The 25,309-nt window shown below is 36.9% G+C and overlaps 1 protein-coding gene across 2 annotated transcripts in view; it reads right to left on the minus strand.

Annotated features, from left to right (window-relative positions):
* LOC150104694 (N-acetylated-alpha-linked acidic dipeptidase 2-like) overlaps positions 1 to 25,309 on the minus strand; it is a 346,412-nt gene that overhangs the window by 285,510 nt on the left and 35,593 nt on the right. For both annotated transcript variants that reach the window (XM_090395882.1, XM_090395881.1), the window contains exons 4-5: positions 22,755 to 22,886; positions 4,055 to 4,177 (exon numbers count right to left, since the gene is read on the minus strand). In XM_090395882.1, coding sequence (XP_090252008.1) covers positions 4,055 to 4,177; positions 22,755 to 22,886 — 255 coding nt within the window. The remainder of the gene's footprint in view (positions 1 to 4,054; positions 4,178 to 22,754; positions 22,887 to 25,309) is intronic.

Below are 25,309 nucleotides of genomic sequence, written 5' to 3' on the forward strand. Positions count from 1 at the left end.
TCCCGAGGGGGTGGAAAGAGAGGAAAATAGTTCCACTGTATAAAGGAGGCTCCAATACTGTAGCAAATTACTGACCAATCAGCATACCAGGAATTGTTGTCAAAGTATTGGAGAAGTTGGTCAAGAGCAAAATACAGGAATGGATAGATGGAAATGGAATACTGTATGGGGGGTGGGGGGGGGGCATCATGATATTGTGAAGGGTAAGTTATGCCTCAGTAACTTGCTGATGTTTTATAATACAGTGACAGATAAACTGCAGCACATGGGGATTGATATCAGGATTGGTGAGATGATTAGTAGGATAATTAGAAGAAACACACGTATAAACCACAGTGAAAATTATTTAATTGTAAATATTTCATCCTAATATTTAGGATGAAATATTTACAATTAAATAATTTTCACTGTGGTTTATACGTGTGTTTCTTCTAATTATGAACGCACCACAGGTTTCGTTATTTAAAAAAGATTAGTAGGATGGTTGACGGAGAGATATCAGAGAGTAGTTCATTCAGGAGTAGAGTCCAAAAGAAGGCCTGTGACTAGTGCCATGTGGCAGCGTTCTGTTCTTGGACAGCTACTGTTTAATTTGTTCATTAATGATACAGGAGATATCTGAGAGGAACTATTCAGTTATTTGCCAATGATGCAAAGTTTAGTAGAGCAATAGCTAATACAAATGATGACAAAATTCTACAGGTGACCTAGATAGACTGGCAGACTGGGAATAGGAGAATGGATGTCAGTTTAATATGGCAAAGTGTAAGGTTATACATTTTGGGGTGAAAAGATTACCAGCTGTATACAACACTGGTGGAACTGTACTAAGAAATTGATGAAACCAGAGACTTGGCAGTTAAAGTTTAGGGGCACATAGCAAAAGAGGCTAAAGAAGCTCATCAGATCACTTGGTTACTGAAGAATACTTTGACAAGCAGGTTATTGTTCCTCTTTATTGAGCCTTGATAAGACTACTGCATGCAGGTCTGGGTGCTTGGGTTTCTTGGTGATGAGGAGGAGGTGGAGAGGATCCAGAGGCAAGTAACCAAGATGGTAGCAGGTCTATGGAATGAACCTTATGAGAACAGGTTGAAGATTTATGGGTTACAGAAACTGGTTGGGGGTGCTTAAGGGTCAAGCTGTATAACTGAGAGGAGACCTCCACATAGCCTTTAAAGGAATGCGGAGAACCGACCAGGGCTTCTGACCTAATGTCCAATCCTCACCTTCTCGTGGTGCACCCTGTTGGGTATCTACTTTGATACTGAACGAACGAGGATGGGCTGGCAATTTGGGATTTAGCCGACCAAATTGTGTTCTTATTGGTTAAACCAAAATAAAAAATGATGGTACAACATGACAATGTTGTACCATCATTCGACTCATCGACTATGTTATTGTTGATAGTGATGTTTTCTCCCTGGTGCAGGACACCACAGTGTACAGAGGATTTGAAATTGGAAGTGATCACTACTTAGTCTTGGGCAGGATAAAATTGAATTTCATATTGAAAAGAATAACATGTAAGAAAGTTTTAAAGTGAATAAAAGTTGAGCAGCTTTCAGATATGAACTGTAGACTAAAATACACAAAGATTATTGAAGAAAAAATGAAAGAGCTTGAGAACAGGAATCAAACCTTGGAGATTCAGTGGCAAACTCTGAAGAAAACATTGATTTGATTGATTCTGCCAGAGAGGCATGTGGTGAGGTTGTCTACAAGAATAAAAAAATCAGACCTCCCTGGTGGACACAGGAAGTTAAAGAGGCAGTGAAGGGAAAGAAGAAAGCATATCAAAAGTTCCTGTCAAATAAGTCAGCTTGTGCTCTTAGAGAATATAGAGACAAATGCAAGAATGCTAAACACTGTGTAAAACTAGCTAAACAAAAGTCATGGGAGGACTTTGGCAAGAATATAGAAAATAAATATCAAGAGGGTGGCAAAATATTCTGGAGGTTGTTGAAGAAACTTAGGAATGGAGGAAAGAGTGCTGTAAAAGGAGTTAGAGATGATAAAGGTGACATGAAAACAGGAGAAAAAGATATCCTTGAAGTATGGAGTAATTACTTTGAAAAACTGCTAAATAAAACAAGCAGTGATGACAGCACAGCGGTAAAAAACACTGACCAGGCATGCAGTCAGGAATACATATCCATACTTGAAGTAGAAAAGCCATCAAAGGCTTGAAATGTGGAAAGGCAGCAGGAATACATGATATTTGACCAGAAATGCTGAAGTATGGTGGTATAAGAGTCTTACAATGGCTGCACTGCATAGTTCAGAAAGCCTGGACAGAGGGACGAATTCCCGATGATTGGAGTAGAACTCTCATAGTACCCATATATAAAAAGGGAAATAAAACTGAATGTGAGAATTAAAGAGGTATTTCCCTACTGAGTGTTCCTGGTAAGATCTATGCAAGTATACTTGAGAAACAGTTGAGAAGAATTGTGGAAGAAAAGCTTGGTGAAGAACAAGCTGGATTCAGGCCAAACAGAGGCTGTCAGGATCAGATCTTCACTTTACGACAAATAGTCGAGAAAGCATGGGAATATAACAAAGATCTGTATTTAAGTTTTGTCGATTTGGAAAAGGCATATGACAAGGTGCCAAGAGAGAGAGAGAAGCTATTCAATATGCTGCAGTTATATGGTGTTAATGGGGCATTATATCAAGCAATACTTAGTCTTCATTTGAGTTGTAAGTCAGCAGTTAGAATTGAAGGAAGTATAGGAAGATGGTTTAATGTTAAATCTGGTGTGAGATAAGGATGTACATTATCCCCTCTGTTATTCATTATCTATATGGATCACATTATGAAGGAAAGTGGTATTAAACATGATATCAAAATTGGAGATGTTAATGTCAGCTCTTTGCTATATGCGGATGATGTTATACTTCTAAATAAATCCGCTACAAGTCTGCAAGATTCTTTGACTAAATTGAATAGCTGTTGTAATAGATATGGTATGAAGGTCAGCAATAAAAAGACAAAGACAATGAAAATAGGCAGAATCATTGAAAATGTCAACTGTGTCGTGAATGGAGAACCTGTGGAACAAGTGAAACATTTCAGCTACTTAGGCACGATTTTTACTGAAGATGGTAAATTAAATATAGAAATAGACAACAGAATCAGCAAAGCTGGTATGGTGGAAAATCAATTGAATAAATTCATATGGAATAAGAGAGAAATTAGTCGGAACACTAAATTAGCTGTATACAAGACAGTATTCAAACCAGTTTTAACTTATGGATCTGAGAGCTGGGTCAGAAGTAAAACACTTGAACAAAGACTAGAGACCGCAGATATAAGAGTCCTGAGAAGGATTATAGGTGTGAACAGATGGGATCAATGGCAATATCATATTAAAAACGAGGATATTAGTAAAGAACTTGACATTGTCAGCATCCAGGAATGCGTTAGCAGAGCTAATCTCAGGTGGTATGGTCACTGAAATAGAATGGGCGAGGAAAGATTAGCAAAACAAGTGTTCTCTGCCAGGTTGGCAGCAAAACGACCCAGAGCAACACCAAGATATAGGTGGACTGATATGGTACAAAGTGCCTTAGACAATAGAAATATAAGATCTGATAATGTTGGAGTCTTGACAAGTAACAGACTGATTTGGAGGAAAATTGTAGATAGGAAGTTAGTAATGATGTAGTTTTTTTTCATGTAGTACTATCATATCCTGTACACCCCTTGAGGGTATATGGCAGGAACTTGATGATGATGTTTAGGGCCTCCTCCGATAAGTCTGAGGTCTCCTTGGAGTTGCCTGTAATAATAATAATAATAACGATAATTTAAGTTTCTGTCTCTGCTGAATTATCTTACAAGTGCCCAGATAATGCTAGCTTGAGCTAGCTCACCAGCATATAATATCTAGTTTACCTATTAAATTATTTATTTCATTCCTTGTTCTATATAGTTATTTTTAGAAACCTTCAAGTGACTCATTAGTACTGTATAAGGTTCATTATATACACTTTATAGCACTACATTAAAGTGACAATATGTAAAAGATACTATGAAAAACATGCTCACTTTGTTTCCTCGATAAATCTTTCCATATCTGGCTATGCATATTTTTCCTGTTACATTAACACCAAGTGATTCTAGGTGATCGAAGTCCTCTACTCTTCCGTAATTCACATACACTGCTTCACCCTAAAGATTGGAAAATGAACACATTCCAATATACATATATGTACAAAAATAAGTAATTATATTTAAAAGTGTGTGTGTGTGGGGAGGGGTAAAATTTCTTGAATGGCTTAAAATAAATAAAAAGTTTAGACAATTTATTTTGTTCATCATAAAAGTTTTATTTATATTATCTTAGTGAAAGTATGCTTCATATTTTTTCAGTACGAATTTCAAGGAGAAAACTCATTTCATAAACTGCAAATTCTGATTAAAGGTTTCACATATCAAGTCATTAAGACTTGATATGTCACATCATCAAAAAAAAAAAAAAAATGTAAATTCTTGGAACTACTTGTTACATTCGTACATTAAGCATACATATTATTATTACATTAACCTCCATGAATGCAGTAAACTAATCGTGGGATGCCCACTCAACCAGCAACATTACAATCATATTGAACCATGAAATTATTTTCACTTCCTACATTCACAACATACTCCAGCAATGTGTTCTCCTCACCAACCACTATCCACATAAAAAAAAACTACTTCTCATACTCTTCTTCACCACATCTTTACACAACTTTCAGGAATGGCAGCTCATTCTTCCCATCTTACCTTCCACTCTTTTTTATAATTCCTTCTGTTTTACTCTGATAAAATCCCAGTACCAACTTGAAGGTGTTCATAATATCATATCTTTTCCAAGTATGTGCCAAACTCTGCATTAGGATAACTGCAGGGGAAATGTTTCAGCATTTGGCTAGAGGGACCAGTACAAGGGAGCTATTCCTGGAGGCTGAATAAAAGTGTGGTCAGTAGGCGTGTGAGGACTACATTTTTTGCTTGGTGAGTGGTGAATGAGTGGAATGTGTTGCCAGAGTCAACCCATTTTGCTGTGAGTGCTTTTTTTGTTAATGGGTTCAAATAGAGATATGATAGATTGTGTCTCCTGTGATGAGTCTTCGGACTCCATGGAGGTGCCCGTATAATAATAATAATAATAATAATTTACATTCCCTCAACCACTCTGCATAACCAACACTCCAGAGTTCCAATATCACTTTGGTCATTTGCCTTTAGATCCTCTCATGTTTCTACATCTCAATGAAAATTAGGCAACCAAATTTCAGCACATTAGTCCATGTGTGGGCTGACCAATGCCATATACAAAGGCACTTCCACCTCCTTATTCCTATACATCAATGTACTTCTTATCATAGCAGTAATACAATGTGCAGTTTTCACAACATTTGCAATGTGCCTCGGAACTTTAGTCCACTGTCTAGCATCATCCCAAGAGCCTAAAATCTCATCCACTTCCTGAAGCACAGCTCTACCAAAACAGTGTGTACCTTTATATAAGGTGATCCAAAAGTTGCACACAAAAATAAACTTGAATTTTTCAATATTAGTGACAAACGTTATAGAACTAAACTTTACAAAAGCAAAAATAAATAACATTACTAAAGCAAATGTTCAAAATGGTTGCCTTGTTCTTGAATGGAGGCACATTCAAGAACAAGACAACCATCTTTTTACCAAACTGGAGGCAACTCTTTGTAGCATGGAATTACTGAGTGCTCTGACTGCTTCGGTGATGTTTGTCTTCAATTCATCAATTGTGTGAGGATTATTTTTATACACTTTACCTTTCAAGTAACCTCATAAAAAAAAAAATCTGGAGGTGACAAATCTGGTGACCTTGACAGCCAAAGTCCTTTAGAAATCATTCTGTCACCAAAAAAATTGCATTGTTTCATTTGATGTATGGCAAGTGGCCATTCACCTGCTGAAAACAGCAATCACGTTCTTCAATCTCAAAGAGAGCCAAAAAAACTTGGTGATGACATCTTCGTATAGTGCATTGTTCAGTGCTGTCTCAAAGAAAAAGGTCTGACGCTCTGATGCTGCACACCATACTCTGATTTTCAGAGAATGCAAAGGCATTTCATAGAAATGCCTTTGCATTTCTGTTATTTTAACCAAATAATATCTAAACCAAATTCTGTTATTTTAGCTATTGATGTATTCAGTCTGGTGGAACCACACTTCATCCCTGAAGAAAACATTGTCCAGCTAGTGAACTCCATTTTTTTTGACAAATGATCAACACGTTTTAAGCTTTAATTTTTGGTAGTTCTCCAAGTACTATCATATCACATACCTGTCTGTGCAGAGTTTTCTAAGACTCTTTGAAGGTGAATGTTGCATCACATCGTGTACCACAGTCACTTTAGCCTCAGTCAAAATGGAAGGTCTTCCATGCCGATATTTGTCTGCAACTGATCGAGTTTCCTGAAAGCATTTGATTAATCTTGTAATTGTCGAATGTTGAGAAACAACAGATTCGGGATACTTCTGATGAAACTCTTCCACAATATTTGCATAAGAATGACAGGCAAAATAACATTCCAAAATAACAACTCGTTGTTCCTGGGAAAGTACCATTTTGCTTTCCTCATAAACAAAACTGCACAACGGACACCCTATACCTGACACATGGCAGATAGATACAGGATAGTAGCCAATAGTCCTAGGATGCCATCTATAGGTAAAACAAATAATTGGAATCAAAACACTTCAATGCAACTGAGCTTCAACTTTGATATGCACAACTTTTGGATCATCTTGTATCTCTGTGTCAAAAGTGCAGCACCTTGCATTTTATTAAGACTACAACCACACTCATCAGTCCAAGTTAAAAGGCTATTCAAATCTTCATGTGTCCACACAGTTAGCCCAGTGGTTACATGCTCTGCAACCATATGCCTGTGAAAGGAGTGTCCTGTGTTCGATTCTCATCGCTGATGTGAGGAGCTAAGGATCTTTCTCAGACATAGCCAAGTTAGCCGTTCTTTTAACTGGGGATTTTTCTCCCCAGTTTATCTGGGATTTTTTTCCTCCTACAAAGCAGGCAAACTGGTCTTAAGAACACAATGCTTCACAGACAATCACACGTGGTTGAGTGTGGGAGTAACGACCCCACCTCGTAGTGAGTTATGAAACCCAAAAATGAGAGGCCAAGGCCCTACATGGGGCTATAGTGCCAAAGAAGAAGAAATCTTCATGTAGAGAATTAACATCAGCAATACTCCTAATAATAATTCTACCCAATAATAAAGTTCATTGGTATAACTAACACTAAGAGAAAAAAAACACCATTATTAAACTCACTAATATTTCGCTGGTTTTCTATCTACATCATCAGTGCACAATGATAACTGTGACAGACAACAGCACTAAACCAAGTAATTGTAGGAACAAATTAAATTGTAACTGACACCTAATGTCCTTATGTGGCACCCTCTATGGATCAGATAACTACAAATTCAGAGAAGTCTGGCCTATTAGGTCTTACAATGATAGTCTCCCAGATCTTTGGTAAATTAATGCAACCATACTTGGTGAGGTTGGGAGAGTGCTTCATCAGCTTCAAAGCTGATGCTGATTCTAAGAATAGCATCTCAGGCCTGTAACAACTTCTATGTAATAAAGATGTTTTTCTCCATATAATCGCATGTAAAGGAGTATTCAGAGAATAGTCAGACAATCCTGACAAGATGCCACATAAGGATATTAGATGTCAGTTACAATTTAAATTCTTTCTACAATTACAGCAATCCCTCGATTAATGCTCCCCTGATTAGTGCGTCATTTTTTTTCGATACCCAAATTCGATTAGTGCACCTATATACATCTTAAAAATAAATGTTACAGATTTTAAAAGTTTCGATCTAGATATTTTTATGGCTAACTACTTTAAAAAATAACTCACCAGGATGAAATAATTTAGTTACCGATTTGAATGGCATACTACACTGTTTCTATGTAAGCTATGTTCCAAATTTACCACCAAAATTTATGTCGTCTGCTTTACATAGCATTTTGCTGATCATATCTCGTGCAATTGTTTTCGTGCTTTTGACGTACTTTTTTATTTTAAATTATTTTCCTAACCTTTAATCATGAGTAAAAGAATTAGTAAGCAAAAAACAGAAGTGTGAAAATGATTCGAAAAGTAATCTGATTGGAAGAAAACTTGAAATAATAAAGAAAAATGAACAAAGGTAAGGCTGATCGAAGTTCATTATGCATGTACTGAAAATCAAAGTATTATAATGATTGAATTAGAGAGACTTCTCTTTACATGGATTGAAGATTGTAACCAAAAATGGATCCCACTAAATACTGGCCTTATGAAATGAAAAGCATTGTCTCTTTGTAACCTGGAAAGAAAGGGCTATCAAGATAGAAAAGAAGAAGAATTCCACATTAGTGCTGGGCGATTTGAGGGTTTCAAAAAGAGAAATAGCCTAATATTTAACCAAAGATTTAATGTTGATGAAACTGGCCTTTTTTTGAAAGCAAATTCCTTCCAAGACTTTTCTAGCCAAATCAGAGAAATCTCAGTCAGCCTGGTTATAAAGTCGCAAAGTCATGTGAAATTACTGCTAGCAATATGCGAGCCATTTGGTAGCACATTCTTCCACATTGTGCAAATGAATTTAGAGGCTTTTCACATTAATCTGCAATTAAAGTTACAAGAACATTAGATGAGGGAAAGGCATATACTACAATTTTCTTAGACTTAGCGAAGGCATTTGACAGGGTGCCACATGATAAGCTGATATTTAAGTTGCAGCACATGGGTCTGGATGTCAGATTGGTTAACCGGATTCAGGATTGGCTCCCGATAAGTATCAGAGAGAGTTGTGTATGGTGGGTCAGTTTCAAGGAGGCAGGGGGTTACAAGTGGGGTCCCACAGGGCTCAGTACTAGGACCTATATTGTTTAACCTTTATATCAATGACATTGCCAGTGGATTGCAAGGGGATATTCAGTTGTTTGCAGATGATGTGAAGCTGGGAAGGATTATTAGTAATAGTGCAGATGTGGTAGCCCTGCAAGAGGATTTAAATAAGCTAGATAAATGGGCAAATGAATGGGGATGTCGGTTTACTGCAGCAAAATGTAAGGACTTGAGGTTTGGGACACATCGATGGGACGCTGCATACTCTATGGGAGGAGTTAAACTGGAGGAAGTAGGAGAGATAATTGATCTGGGATTGATGATTGATAGAAACGTGAAATTAGGGATCATATTGCAAAGGTGGTGAAGGTAACATGGAGGAGTGCTGCAATTATGAGAAGGACACTGACCTGCAGAGATAAGAGGGTTATCATTCCATTGTATAAGTCTCTGATCAGACCACATTGTTCTCAGATTTGGTCCCCAAGATTTGAAGGGGATAAATTAACTGTGGAAAGGATACAAAGACGGATGACAAAGATGGTTTCAGGACTGTACAAAAGATAGTTATGAGGATTGGCTGAGGGAATGTGGACAGCAGGGTTTGGTGGATAGAAGAAGGAGAGGTGATATTATTGAGACTTTTAAATTGTTGAGAGGTGGTTACAGGGTTGACACTGGGGGGTTCTTTCGCTTGGTTGAACAGAGGGAAGGAGTGATGACAAGAGGCCATCCCTGGAAGTTACGAAAGGAAACTGTGAGCAAGAGGGTAAGGAGTGGTTTCTTTGCGTGGAGGGTGGTTGAACAGTGGAATGCATTGGCTGATGGAGTGGTGGGAGCGAGAACGGTCAATGAGTTTAAAGAATGGTATGATAGACTTTGTGTTTCTTAGGGGGACCACCCCTCGATGAGTCTTGATAGACTTTATGTTCTTAGGAAGGACCTCCCACGATGAGTCTTTTGACTCCATGGAGGCCTGAATAATAATAATAATAATAATCTAATTAATTAAATCTCATCCTGAGAAATTGAGTTATTCCGACCTATTAAATTTAGATGCACAGCAGGAAGATCCTGAAGAATATGAAGAAAATTTAATCACTGACAAGCCCAAAGAGGTTTCACAGAAGTCATCTGTAACAAGTTATCATTCTTCCTCTTGCAAAGTTTGGCCTGGTTGGCCATGTGGTTAGCGTATTCGCTCTGCAGCGAAAAAGGCTGCGGGTTCGAATCCTGCTGTGGGCTTGGATGTTTGTGATTGGCTGTGAAAATACTAGTGGCAGTAGTGGGCGGAAGATGGTGTGGGTGTAGTTGTGGTTCATTGTAGATGGTGGAGATAGAGTTATAGAGTAAATGACCGCCCTCGATGAGTCTTTGGACTCCCTGGAGGTGTCAAGTAATAATAATAATAAAAAATTTGAAAATAGTTTTCGTACAATCGAAGTTTTTAAGCAGCAATTCTTAGAGACTCCCTGGTGAAGAGAGAAGCAGTAAAATTTGCAGAAGAGGCAATAGGGCCATACTGTCAGTTGTAAGAAAAAAAGAAACAGAATGCTCGCCAGACTACGTTAGCTCAATTCAGTGGCATAGCTAGAGCTGTTGCCACCCGGGGTGGTTCCTGAGTTTGCCACCCCTCTCAATACACACCAAAAATACTACAAAAAGTCAAAATGATGTATAGGGAAATAAATTAAAACACTATGTTTATTTTTGAAGTAAAAATTTAATTTCAACATTCTAAAATGTTACTTTTCTTGCTTTTCTGTTAGCAAAATCGTCGATGACATTGGCGAGGTCTATTTCATAGTAATGTAGGTAATTCTTAATCAATTTTATTTAGAAAAACTCCTCTCACAACAAGCAACACTTACAGCAATTGTGAGGAAAATTCTAATAGTAGTATATAATAGTACTATAATATAATAGTACTATTACAATTCTAATATTGTAATAGTAGTATTACAATATTTAGAACTGAGTTCTCGAGACTGTATTTTAGAATTAACTGCAAAAGTTCAAAAAGGTCCAAAGTGTCACTTGGGGCAGACCGCCTCCTCCGCACCCCCTAGTTATGCCACTGGCTCAATTCTTTGTTAAGAAGCAGAATAATAAATTTATATTCTGAATATGTTTTATTGTCTTTCAGCTTCATGGTTTTCCTTTAACTAGGCCCTGAGACATACCCTAATTCTTTTATAAAAAAAATTAATGGCCAAAAAAGAAATCTGAGGAACGAATTATACATTTTCTCGTAGGTTATTATATTCGATTAGTGCGTTTTCAATTAATGCACCTGTTTTAAAGAATGCATTAGGCACATTAATCAAGGGATTGTTGTACTTGGTTTTAGTGCTGTGTGCCTGTCACAGTTATTATTGTGCTCTGATAATGCTTGGTAGAAAACCAGTGAAATAGTAGTGAGTTAAATAAATGTATTTTTTCCACAATGATAATATGCAAGGTTGGTCATAATGAAATAACCTTTCACTTATGTTATTCTTTCATATAATACAATAGAATCCAGCTGGATTCTATTGTATTATATATTATATAATGCACCTACTCTCCAACTAACAGGCTGTGGGTTCATATCTCACTGTGGTTTGGATATTTGCGATTGTCTTCAGGTACGAGATGTATTTCATCACCTGGTGTAAGACCACTGCCCTGCTTAATGGAGGTCAGAAATGGCTTAAAAGTTCCTGTTTAGTCTCTAGAGCAGAGTTTCCAAATTATGTAAAAATAAATAAAATAAGCAAAAAATAAAAATAAATCTTTGGGAGTCACATAAAAAGAATAATAAATTATTTTAATAAAATGCTGATATTTTGACTGAGCATCTCAATCATTTTCAAATGAATCTCATGATGGTAGTAAAGAATGCTATACAATTAACTGACTTCTATAAGGTATGTTAATGTGTTTCACCTAATGTTAATACAATATAAGTGTTGGTGAAAAGCCCTCACCCCTATAAGTAAACTTGTAGGGACAATTTTCCCTGTTCACAATAGTTCCTGAAGTTGAATCCCATCTTTGGTAACAGTAGGCAAAAGTCTGGCATATCTGCAACTAAGTGATAACAACAAACTCTATATTCATGAATAAATATGGAAATAGTAAACTAGCAGACAATGTGTTCGATGTGCTTCATATAGTAAGATGAAGAAAGTGCACTAGCTCTAGCCTAAAATGATGTCACTCTTCAGAATTGAAACACTATTCTGAGAATCATGCTGTACAGCACGCTTCTAATTTAAATAAATTCGGCTAAAAACCTGTCACAGATTTGGGAGACTGCCGTCCTCTGCCACAAACAATAAAGCTATTCTGCCCATGCCTGCAACCCAACACTAAACTAGTGTTTGAATACTTTGAACTCTTATTCAGTTCTGCACTGTGCAAAATTTTGTAGTCATATTGCAGTTGCTCTAACCTTAAGAATGGCAAAGTAACTGGGGATGAAATATTTACAGCATCTACATCTTTTACCTTCTGTGTTACAATAAGATATTAAAATCTCATTGTAAACATACTGAAAAGACTTAGGTCTGAATCCTGTCTAGGATATGAGGAACTTTATAAGGACTTATTGGCTGAAGGTAAGTTATCTGGTCTCTTCGGCATGGAAGAATTGTTTCCAGGAAGAAAATTCCTGGAAACAATTCTTCCATGCCGCAAACACAAGTAAATTAGGTAGATAACATAAGCAGTTAACAAACATACACATAGATATTATGTTTGTTAACTGCTCATTGTTATCATTATTTTCATGACCTCCATGCTTCCATGGAGTCACAAGACTCATCATGGGAGTTCAACACAAAGTCTGTCATACTACTACTACTTAAAATCATCCATAGGTCTGCATGTTCACCACTCTCTGAAGCGATGCATTCCATGCTCCTACCATTCTCCAGGCAAAAAACTTACTTCTTACCCTTTTACTCACCACCTCCTTTTGCAACTTCCAGGGATGCCCCACCCCCTTGTCCTTGCTCCTTTCTCTCATTCTACCATATGAAAAATCTCCTCAGTGCTGATACAATAATAACCCTTCAGTAGCTTAAATGTCTCAATCATATTCTGGCTTTGCCTTCTATATTTTGTTATCCACCAAAATCTGCACTTCACATGCCCTCAGGTTATCCTCATAATCAACATTGTACAGTCCTCATATCATTTTTGTTATCTATCTCTGCACACTCTCTCCAAGGTTACTTCATCTCCGTCAAATTCCAGATCTGAGCACAGATGTGGTGTAATCAAGGCTTTATACAATGGGACCAGCAAGCTTTTATCTCTTGTGGACAATGTTCTCCTCAACATTGCTGTAATTCACTGAGATCTTCACAACCTATCTAATATGTCCTCGGAACTTCAAATCTCTATCCATAATCACCTGAAGATCACTTGCTTCCTCTACTTCTTCCAGTATAATAACTCCACCAAGTGAGTATGATTCATAACATCTGTGGATCCCAAATTTTAAAAATCTTACATTCAGTTGCATTAAACGGACATCCCCAACCTTCACCCATCCTTCCTGCTTATTCAAATCCTCTTAAGGAGCCAAAACATCACCACTATTACTAATAATCTTCCCAAGCTTCATATAATTTGCAAGCAACTGAACTCCCTGAAGTCCTGTGATAATATCATTGGCATAAAGATTGAACAGCAATGGTCCCAGTAATGAACCCTATGTAACTACACATGTAACCATCCTACTCCCTGATACTGCTCCCCCATATACACCTCTCTGATAAATATCAGAAAGCCAATCACCAATCCAATCTACTAATCCAATATCCAAACCCATATGATGCAACTTAACAATCAACTTGTTATGTTGAACCCTGCCAAATGCCTTGGGGAGAAAAAATGGCAGTATATGCCTTCCCCTCATCCATTGCTCTTGTTACTCTACTGTAAAAGGTAACCAGATTACTAAAACAAGTGCACCCTTTAATAAATCCATGCTGGCCTGCATAAATAATATTACCCTCATCTGCCCAATTCTGTATACGAGTTCTTACTAATTTCTCCAAAATCTTAACTGCAGAAGAAATCTAAACAGGCCTATAGTTTGAAACCTTCATTCTAACATGCAATGGTACTTCTTGCCCTCCTTCACCTCTCCACAAACCTGTCTCATTGCAAGACTTTCATTAAATAACCAAGTTAGCTAGTCACTCTGAATTATTGACATTTAGCATACTCGGTATTTGGAATACAACCTCTCCATTCATTTCCAACACTTCACCACTCATTATCCTTCTAGAAATAAAGCCTGTAGTACCAGGATGGAACACTCTAATAAACTGATCATTAAATAGCTCAACTACATCATCTGCTTTCATCATCCGATTCCCATTTTTACCCAGCAATATAATCCATCCACTATCATTTTTCCTCCTACTAGCTGCATAGTGAAAACTTCTTGGGATCCTCCTTCAATTGCAGTGCCAGTCTGTGCTCATATTCTAATTTTTCTCTCCTTACAATACTAGCCACCTTCCTAGCTGAGACTTATGCATTTACATATTCCAGTCCTCTTTTCCTGCAATTATCACTATCAAATGTCAACTGAATTAGCATTTGGATCTGTCAAAACTTACTATTTCCTAGCCAGGGCCATTGCACCATTCCCCAAAGAGTTCAATGTCTGTAAATCTGTGTGTTCATGGTGCTCATTTTGAAGGATAAAAAAACATGAGTTTTAGAGAGAAAAGACCCTCCACCTCTGTATGAGACTGGCTAATACCTTTAGTCGAAAACACCTGATAAAGGTTCTTTACATCACAGACGGGAAATGACCCCAGGTCTTTAAAACTAAAAATTTTTGTCCATACAAACTGAGCTACAGAGGCTCCCTATAAAATGGTAAATGATTGTTATCAGATTAATGTGGAAGGGATTTTTCACAGAATGCAGGGAGACAGAGGAAGAAAAATGGGCAACTCCTGGAAGCTATATACGGAGAGTGTAAATAGTAGAGAGGGAGAGAGAGAGAGAAACAGGTGTTTTGTGTGGAGACTAGTGCAAAAATAGTGAATGAGTCTAAGGCACAATTTGATATGCTATGTATGATAATGGAACCTCCCAGGAAGAGTTCCTTGATGTCTGACAGTAATAATAATACCCTCCATTTTTACTATCAACCAATTTCTACAACACAATTCAATCTATCCTTATATCCCCATCCTTCATATACTGGAACAATCTTGGTCAGCCATTTCTGCATCCTCTGCACCTTCTCTTCTCCTTATCCCCAAGAAACCCAGTTAACCAGATCTATATATATGGTTACGGTAGTATAGATATGGCCATATCAAGACCTTATATAAAAAAAAGAGGTATAATAACTCATCTCTTTTTGTTAGTGTGGAGAAACAGTAATCTTTCCACAACACCCCATGCCCACCAAATCCCTAGCCTCATTACAGCCACAGCCTAGGTTTCTTGTCATAATTCCCACTAAATCAAACCAAAATTGTACAGCACAAAAACCTATGGTTTAATAATTAAAAAAAAAATTAGTGGTGATGAACTGTATGCAAAAGAACAATGATCCAGAACTTTTTTTTTTGTTTAAAAAAAAACAAGCCTTATGAATTCAAACAGCTATATATGCTTGTCTAGAGAAGGCTTTTGCAAACATCCATGTCCAAGGTTCAAACTCACAATCTGTTGGATGGAGAGCGGGTATGCCATCCACTCAGCCAACGCGATTCACTTCATTATTATCATAATTCTCCAAGGAGTCAGTAGACTCATCATTGGAGATTTATTCATCTGACAACATAATTATCATACTGAATCATAAAATCCTTAACACTCCTTGCATTAAAAATATATTTTGGTAATGTGTTCCATTCACTAACAATCTTCTCCATGTAAAATATCTACTCCTAACATCCCTTTTCACCACACTCTTACACAACTTCTAGGATTGGCCTCCAGTTCTTTCCCCTCATTTTCTACTCGTTTTATAATCTCCTCATTAACTTAAACATCTTTAACATATATCACCTCCTTTCATCTATCTGCCAAACTCTGCAATCCAGATACATTTCTTTAATCTCTCTCCATCACAGTGGCAATACAATGTACAGTCTTTGCAACACTTGTAATATGCCTTCTAAACTTCAATTTACTGTCCACCATCACATTCCCAAATCTTGAATCTCATCCACTTCCTTTGCAGTATAGTTCCATCAATATAGTATACAGGTTTATATTTCTGCATTCCAAAATGCAACACCTTGCACTTATTAATATTAAAACTACAACCTCACTCATTTGTCCAAGACCAAAAGTCTGTTCAAATCTTCCTGAAGAGTATTAATATCAGTAATGCTCCTTATAATTCTCCCCAACTTTGCATCATCAACAAACAACTGAAGATCCTCAGGCAATATCCATTAAATATCATTTAAAAATAAGTTAAATAGCAGGGGCACAAGAACAGAACCCTTGGGCACACTACTGATTACTGTCCTTTTATGAGACACTGATCTAAGAGCCAATATCAGATCCATCTAACCGATCTATCCATTTCGGTTTTTTCGGTTCTGTATTTCCTATGTAAGAAGCGAAGAATGCCATATAGTCAAGGAAAAGAAAGCATATTTTTTGTGTTTCAACTCCAGTGACAACTATGACAAAGGGAAAGAAGTAAAGAAATCGATATCCACATCGCGAGTTGTACAGCCATTATATAGATGATTCAAAGTGTGTCCTAAGTTACGAGAGGTTAAGACCGAGTAAGCATAGTTCAATTCCAAAAGAAACATAGGAAAAACAGATTATCGGAGAGGTTATACCAAGATAGTTCGATCAGAAAAAGGTAGAGGCCCATATGGAAAACTCAGGAAAGAAAGGTACTGTAAATTATATCTCGTGTTAACTAAGATTCGTCTGTATTAGTTATCATTATTCTAATACTGAACTGTTGGATTGACCAAGAAAACAATACTAGGACTTTAGTATCTGACAGAATATACTGAAAGTAAGCTGGCTAGGTGTTAATGTTAAATGAGTAATTAAGTGTCCTGAGAATTTTGCATGTCTATCATATTGTATAAGAAAGTTTAAATGTCATAGTTATGTGTTAGTGCAGTAAATGGTTTAGTTAAGCTACTTAAGTTTGGATAGTTAAATAGTGTGAATTAACCTTATATGTCCATGTCATATGAAGTTATGTGTTGAATGTGTATGGCAGTATGACCGTAATACCCATTATAGGATCATAGCTTAATTATTTATGATAAGCTAATGTCAGTTTGTAAATATTTAGTATAGCATTGAATTGAGTATTAACTAAAATTTGAATTGTACCATGTTAAGGAATTTAATAAACCTTTTGTCCAATGATAAAACAGTTGTCTGAAATTGCTGTCCAATGCACCACTTGAAAAATTACGAACCTAATCACGCGGGAAATTAATGTGTTAAGAAACGAGATAAAGTGTCACGACTGCAACATAGTTTCACTTTCAGACATATTTTAGTTCTTTCTCCTTGTTTTTGTATATAATATCTTAAACTAAATGTCCCAAAAGGTGCAGCATAATACAAATATTAGGGACACTAAGGGGAGAATTAACTTAAGTATTAGAAAAAATTTTGGTGATATCTCATGTGTAGATAATAGTTGAACATAGATAAAGGGGAAATAACTAGATAGAATAAAAATCATAAATTGGGACACAACAGTGCCCTCCTGCGATGAGGCTACGAACTCCTTGGAGGTGTCATGAATAATAATAATAAGAAGAAGAAGAAGAAGAATCACACCTTTCCCTCATACAAGAATAGATATGAGAGAAAGATGTTATATTGAGTGCACAAGGGAGGGAAGAAGGCAAGAGAATAGAAGAAAGACAGGGAAAGAGAGGAAATTAGAGGAAGCTGAGAGAGAGAGAGAGAGAGATGAGAGGAAAGAAGGAAAGTAGAAGAGAAGGGGGGGGGGGAGGAAGATGTCTAAGCAGAAAGAATTAGAGATGCCAGAATGTTAGAAGCATGCTTACCTGGAGAGGAACAACAGAGTGTGGTAATGCCAAAGAAGCAGGATTAAAAAGTGGATGAGATGATAGTGATGGTTGGTATGCCTGATCTCAGAAAATAGTATGAATCACACTGCGAGAGATTGAGACTGATGTTAAGGACTGTGCAACAGAAAGTGTGAGAGCGAAGATAGTGAGTGTGTTGCTTAGGTATGATAATGTAGAGTTGAGAAGAAGAGCAGTGATAATGAATGAGAAAACAGCAAAGATCTATAGAAAGAGAAGTCAAATACATGAATGCTTGGAGCACATTTGATGACAGAAAGGAACTGTATGCAAGAGATAGATTGCATTGTAACACAGAAGGGTGCAGGCATTTGGAGAGGCTGTTGTTTTCTGGGCAAGTGACACTGTGTTAGGGCAGGGAAACTGCAGTTGCCAAGATGGAATGTAGCAGGATTGGCCTTATGGGGAATAGCAGCTTTGAAGATAAGAAGGTGTAGAGTATATTACAAAGCTGAGGCTGAGTCTGTAGAGAATAATAATTATGGAAATACTGACAATGCACTGGTCTTTCTATATGTTAGGAATATAAGAATAAGGGAATGAGTGTTGCATTGATTGACTCAGTTGATTTGATGATTACAGGCATCAACAAAACTTGATTAACAGAAAATATCCCAACAGGGATAGAAATTCAAGGGTGCTGCCTATGTTAGCAGGATACTGAAGGTAAACAGTGTTTACCTTCAGTTAACTTAAGGTAAGTGATGAATTGTGCTCTTTTCTCTCAGGGTTCAGAATCAGGAAGGAAGTGGTCCTGATGGTTTTGAGAATATATGACCTCCTCACAGTTTCAGATATTTAGTGGGTGTACTATAGAGCAGGATATATAGAGGGTGATGAGCAAGAAATTTTAACACAAATAATTAGCTAGCAAGTGAAATATGAATTTTCATTATGGGAGACTTGAGCAATATAAACTGGGCAGAATTAGCTTGGCAAGTGTATGGGGGAGTAATATCTCAGAAGAGGAAAGTCACCATTTTTGTGTGTGTGTGTGTGTGTGTGTGTGTGTGTGTGTGTGTGTGTGTGTGTCAGGGGTCTGTTTTAGGTCCACTGCTGATTAACCTGTATGTTAATGATATTGAGGAAGATTCGGATATGGATACACAGTTGTTTGTAGATGATGCAAAGTTGGGACAAACTATGAGGAGGCCTTTACAAGAAGACTTGAACAGACTGGTGAATGGGCATGGAGTGGGGATAACAGTTCAATGTTGTGAAATATGAGGTTGTAAAATTTGGAAAGCAAAGACAGGATGTTGAATGGAGATGTCTTCATGGGGATATATTGTTGTAGGTGGAGGAAATAAGAGATCTTGGGGTAATGGTGGATAAGGATCTAAAATATGGAGGGCATATTGCCAAAATTGTGAGGACAACACAGCGAATTCCGACGATAATGTGAAGGACACTGACTTGTAGATATAAGGAGATTCTGGTTCCATTGTATAAGGCCACATATGGACTACTGCGCATAGATTTGGTAATCTGGTTTTCAAAAGGATGAAGAGATATTGAGAGAGGGTCCAGATCTATGGAATGTTGAATATGAAGAAAGGTTGAGACAATGCAATTTGCAGTCTAGTGGATAGGAAGAAGAGGGGCAGTATAATAGAGACACATACAAGTTAGTAAGGGGTTATTATAGCATTAATGTTTAAGAGGTTTTGATAAAATGGTTAGAGATGGGGGAGGGAGAACAAGAGGTCATTCCTGAAAGCATTATAAGGAGGGTTTGAGCAGAGGAGTGAGAAGTAAGTTTTTTGCATGTAGAGTTGTGAAATGATTGGAATGCACTGCTTTAGAGTATGGTGTCTGCAGAGAGTTTGAATGTGTTTCAGGCACAGTATGATGAGCTATGTGTATAAAAAAAAAGAACCTCCTAGATGAGTCTCTGATGCCATGGGGTCTTGGGATAATAATAATAATAATAAAGTACAAGATGTGTTTTCATCATTATGAGGGGCTTTAGTAATATAAACTGGGCAGAGGAAAGAGCATTCAGTAATAAAGAAAATGAATTTCTGGAATTCTTGAGGGACATTCTTAGGCAATATGTGGTAAAGAGAACACAAAAATCAGGAGTTTTAGATTTGGTCACAGTATCAGAGGATTCGATTACAACTGAGATGTCATACTTGCCACCAGCTGGCAACAGTGACCATGTAGTTCTGATTTAGAAGGATGAATATGCATGCAAAAGTATCAAGAAAGAAAAAATTTATGTGAAATTATAAGTTGGGTGATACAGCAGGCTCAGAAACCAGCTTGGAGGATAATGCAATGAATGAAAAGAATCTGAAGGAGAAGAAGTCGGTAGTGCATAGGAGATAGTTAAAAACCATTTCTTAGAACTCAGCAATGGCAAACTGCATATCTTGAGTGAAAAAGATAAAGCAATTTGAAGTAATATGTATCACTGGGAATATCAAACAGGAACTGCAGATGAAGTTATGAAGGACATATAAAGAGAGAGAGAGAGGTATAGAACAATTGCATGAAGAATATAAGGCTCAAACTGGAAAGGTGACTAGTGTAGAAAGAAGAGACAGAATATGAAAGGAGATTACTCCCATCAATGGAGAATCCCAAAGAGGTCCTTAGCTATGTGACCAGTAGGGAAGAGAAAGGATCCTGTGCAAACAATCTTGCTGGATGTTGTTTGTGCATGAATAGTTGGGTGACCAATGCATATGATATAGCAGAGCTATTGAATAATCACTTTAATAGAGTGTTTTGTCCTTATAAAGTTAGTTTTATTCTTAGAGGATAAAAGAGGATGGGAGGATTTGAAATTACTGGAGGATGCATTCAATACTGAGCACAACAGATGACATTTTACCATGTATTTTAAGGGAGTATGCAGAGGAAATGACTATGCCAATAATGACCTGGCTGTTTAATGAAAGTCTTGCAATGGAAGAAAGTTCCTAAGGAGTAGAAGGAAGATGTCAGTACTACTGTATAAGGGTGGTAGTTGAATGGCAATTTTAAACAACACAATCTATTCAAAAGATATATTTCGGTGATTACACCACATTTTTTTATTATTCAGTTATATAAAACACTGAAATAATAGTTCCCAATAAGTTTCGTAAATCATAGGATTTACATCTTCAGGGGGTAAATAGTATAACTTAAAGTTTAAACAAGAGAAATTAATAAATACAAATCATAACCGTCTGGCTATTCATAAAATTCAAATAACAGAATGCAGATATATAACGTTATTGACGTTGAACAATACTGGACGATGTCACGTGTTCTTGTTCTCGTTCATACAGTCCGAGCTCAGATTGAGGTATATTTTTTTATTAGAGCTGACCCCACTTGATGGAGAGTTAAACCTTGATTTTTATTGCATGGAATGCACTGCCTGAGAGGGTGGTGAGAGTGCAGACAGGGAACAAGTTTATTAAGAGTGGCATGACTGACTGTTGTTTAACAATGGACCTTCCACAATGAATTATGATTCTGCAGAGGTCACAAATAAATATTATTATTATTATTATCCAGGCCTCCATGGAGTCAAAAGACTCATCGTGGGAGGTCTTTCCTAAGAAACACAAAGTCTATCAAGACTCATCGAGGGGAGGTCCCCCCCCCCAAGAAACACAAAGTCTATCATACCACTCCTTAAACTCCTTGACCGTTCTCACTCTCACCACTCCATATAACAGTAATAATAAATGAAAGAAACAAAAGTATGGGTACAAGGGAGAACCAACAAACAGAATTTGTGTTAGAGTATTCATTGATGTAAGATATGTTTACAAGTTTATACATGTTGAAACTATGCCATCATTTGTTTTCAAACTACTACAGGCTTTGAGAGTCATAACAATAACAATGAAAAAGAAAACGCATATCTGCAGTTATACAAATTCCACCAGCAAAAGGTTGTAAAGTGTGGTTATATTTAGCTATAGGTGGACTAAAAAGCCCAATAAACCCAGGAAATACCTACAAAAATTGAACATGGTTCTTTTGCAAATAACTTCAGGTCCATGTAAAAAGGGTAATAGTAGTTTTTTTACATAGCAACAAAACTTTTATCATCTAAACTCAAAAGCATCCATGCTGCAGCAGGATAAACCCACATAGTATCTTCACTCTCCAGCCAACAGGCTGAAGAGTGGACACTACTAACATGACAATGGCAATTAAGTGAAAATATTTTTAAAACTTTATCATTATTACTGACAAGTGTGTTCTCATACCTCCTGTACCCAATAACTACAATCGATTTGTAGGAGTTGTCATCTCTACAACTAAAAATCATATCCCCAGGGGGCTACAGAAAGGAGTATATCCCTGGATGGAAAGAACTGAGTGAACAGCTCTACGAGAAATTTATGGAGAGTGGTGATCTGGAAATCGCAGAAGATCTCTTCCATGACTTGGATGCAGCAAGACAACAATGCTGGATTGAAACAGTTGAGGGACTGGACCTCACACTCTCAGGCAGGGAGGCCTGGAGTGTATTACAGAAGCTAGGAGATGCTACAATGATGACTATTAAAAAGACAGATGTCACAACCAAACCAAGCTGCTAACCACATTATTAGAATTTCGAGATGCCAACGTGACAGAAACCATACCGTTGAAGTTAAAAGAGAAGCCAGAGACTTGAAGGCAAAACTACAAGACCCTTCAGCGATGAGAAAATCAACAATGCACCATCTGATAGAAATACGGGAAAGGCCCCCGGGATTAATAATAATAATAAAATGAAAATAAATATATTAATAAAATAATAAGTTACTGTGATATCAGCAGCAGGAGAGAAACCATTAAAAGCCTGAGCTATTTTTGTAGGTTGTCCTTTTTCATTGAGGATTATTTCATGATGGCCTGCAGAAAACAAAATTTCTCCACTGCTGTTTACAATGTGTATCTGTAAAGAAAAAAAGTTTATTATGAAAATCAAAATTAATAAAAATAGTAAAAAAAATCCTAAAAAAATCCCCACAATACCAATATATTATAGGTTTACAATCTTTTGTGGATGAGTCACATAAAAAAAAAATCAAGAAGGCTTAAGACTAAGATTTTTGAACATAATTCAAAATGAAGTCATTTTATTAATACTTTATTTGAAATTAAAATTTGATTTATATTAGAGTTGCGAATAAGTTAAGATAAATTATACTAATTATTAAATTCCTCTTTTCTTTGCAATGTAATCTATATAGAGAAAAAATATTACATGAAATGGCTTTCACTTACTATCAAAAACCCTACACTGATAAAGGTACATGTAAATCTCATAAAGATTTACAAAATTTGTTACATCACATAAAACGTTGATGCAATTATATATAATTATATGTGATATAAATCAATCATTCTAATGCAAATTAATATTGTTTTTATGGCAGCATTACTGAAATTATATGGAGATTATTATTATTATTATTATCTTAAAACACCTGGAGTCAAAGACTCATGTAGAAGGTCCCTCTGCCAAACACACAATGTTAATCCTATAGCAACTTCCTACCAACCTGTATGTCTCTATCATATCACCTTCTTCCTCTTATCCACTACTCTATAAATTACATATTCTCAACCTTTCTTTATATTCAACATTCCAGAGATCAGAAATACCTTAGTCAATTGCTTCTGGACCTTTTCCAACATCTTCTTGTTCCTTTTGAAAATTAGCTGACCAAATCTGTGCAAAGCAGTCCATATGTGGCCTAATCAAGGTCTTATACAATGGAACCAGAATCTCCTTACTTCTATAAGTCAGTGTCCTCTACATCATTCCCAGAATTAATTGAGGACACAATAGTTGTGTTGTCCTCACAAAGTTGTGTGTCCGCTAAATTTGAGATCCTCATCCACCATCACTCCAAGATCTCTTATTTCCTATGCCTCCAATAACATATCCTCAGAAAGCATAAATTCTACATCCCATCTTTGTTTCCCAAATTTTAAAACCTTACATTTTGCAACATTGAATTGGTATTCCAACTCCCATACCCATTCACTCAATACATTCAGGTCTTCTTGTAAGGCCACAACATCTGATCCAATGCACTAGTCTAATATCCAATCTCATCTGCTCTAGTTTGACTGTCAACTTATCATGTTATAATTAATCAAAAGCCTTTGCAAAATCTAGATATACTACTGTGTATCCCTCTCCTCTGTCCAAGAAAGCTGTCACCTTATTGTAATATTATTATTATTATTATTAAACAAGACCTCATGGAGTCAAAGACTCATCTAGGAGGTCCTTTTATCTCACACACATCTCATCATACCGGGTCTTAAACACATTCAAACTCCCTGCAGACACCACACTCTCAGGCAAGGCATTCCAATCATTCACAACTCTGCACGAAAAAAACCTGCCTCTCACTCCCCTACTCACACCCTCTTTATACAGTTTCCAGGGATGACCTCTGGTTCTCCCCTGATCTCCCACTATTCGCTGTAGAACTTCTCCACCATTGATCCTATAGCAACCCCTTACCAACTTGTAGGTCTCTATCATATCTCCCCTCTTCCTTCTCTCCACTAGTCTCTGCAAATTACATCTTTTCAATCTTTCCTCATACTCGACATTCCAGAGGTCAGAAACTACCTTAGTCAGTCGCCTTTGGACCCTTTCCAACATCTCTTCATCCTTCTGAAAACCAGGTGACCAAATCTGGGCACAATAGTCCATGTGTGGCCTAATCAAAGCCTTATACAATGGAACAAGAATCTCCCTACTTCTACATGTCAGTGTCCTCCTCATCATTCCCAGAAGTCTTTGTGTTGTCTTCACAATTTTGGCGATGTGACCCCTAAATTTTAGATCCTTATCCACTATCACTCCCAGATCTCTTATTTCCTCTACTTCCAACAATATATTTTCACCAAGCATAAATTCTGCATCCCATCTTTGTTTTCCAAATTTTAAAACCTTACATTTTGCAACATTGAACTCACATCCCCATTTGCTTGCCCAATCACTCAATTTATTCAAGTCTTCTTGCAAGGCCACAACATCTTCACTACTCTTTATGGTTCGTCCCAACTTTGCGTCATCTGCAAACAACTGAATATCTCCATCCAAATCTTCGCCAATATCATTAATATACAAGTTAAATAGTAATGGCCCTAAAACAGATCCCTGAGGCACTCCACTAGTGACTTTCCTTTTCCTGGATATTGCACCCCCATACACAACTTGTTGATACCTATCAGATAGCCAGTCTCCAATCCAATGCACTAATCTAATATCCAACCCCATCTGCTCTAGTTTGACTGTCAACTTATCATGAGGCACTCTATCAAAAGCTTTTGCGAAATCCAAGTATATTA

The sequence above is a fragment of the Typopeltis vanoorti genome, chromosome 7 (genome assembly GCF_054136105.1).
Source record: "Typopeltis vanoorti isolate ZY-2024b chromosome 7, IOZ_Tvanoo_1.0, whole genome shotgun sequence".
Taxonomy (NCBI): domain Eukaryota; kingdom Metazoa; phylum Arthropoda; class Arachnida; order Uropygi; family Thelyphonidae; genus Typopeltis; species Typopeltis vanoorti.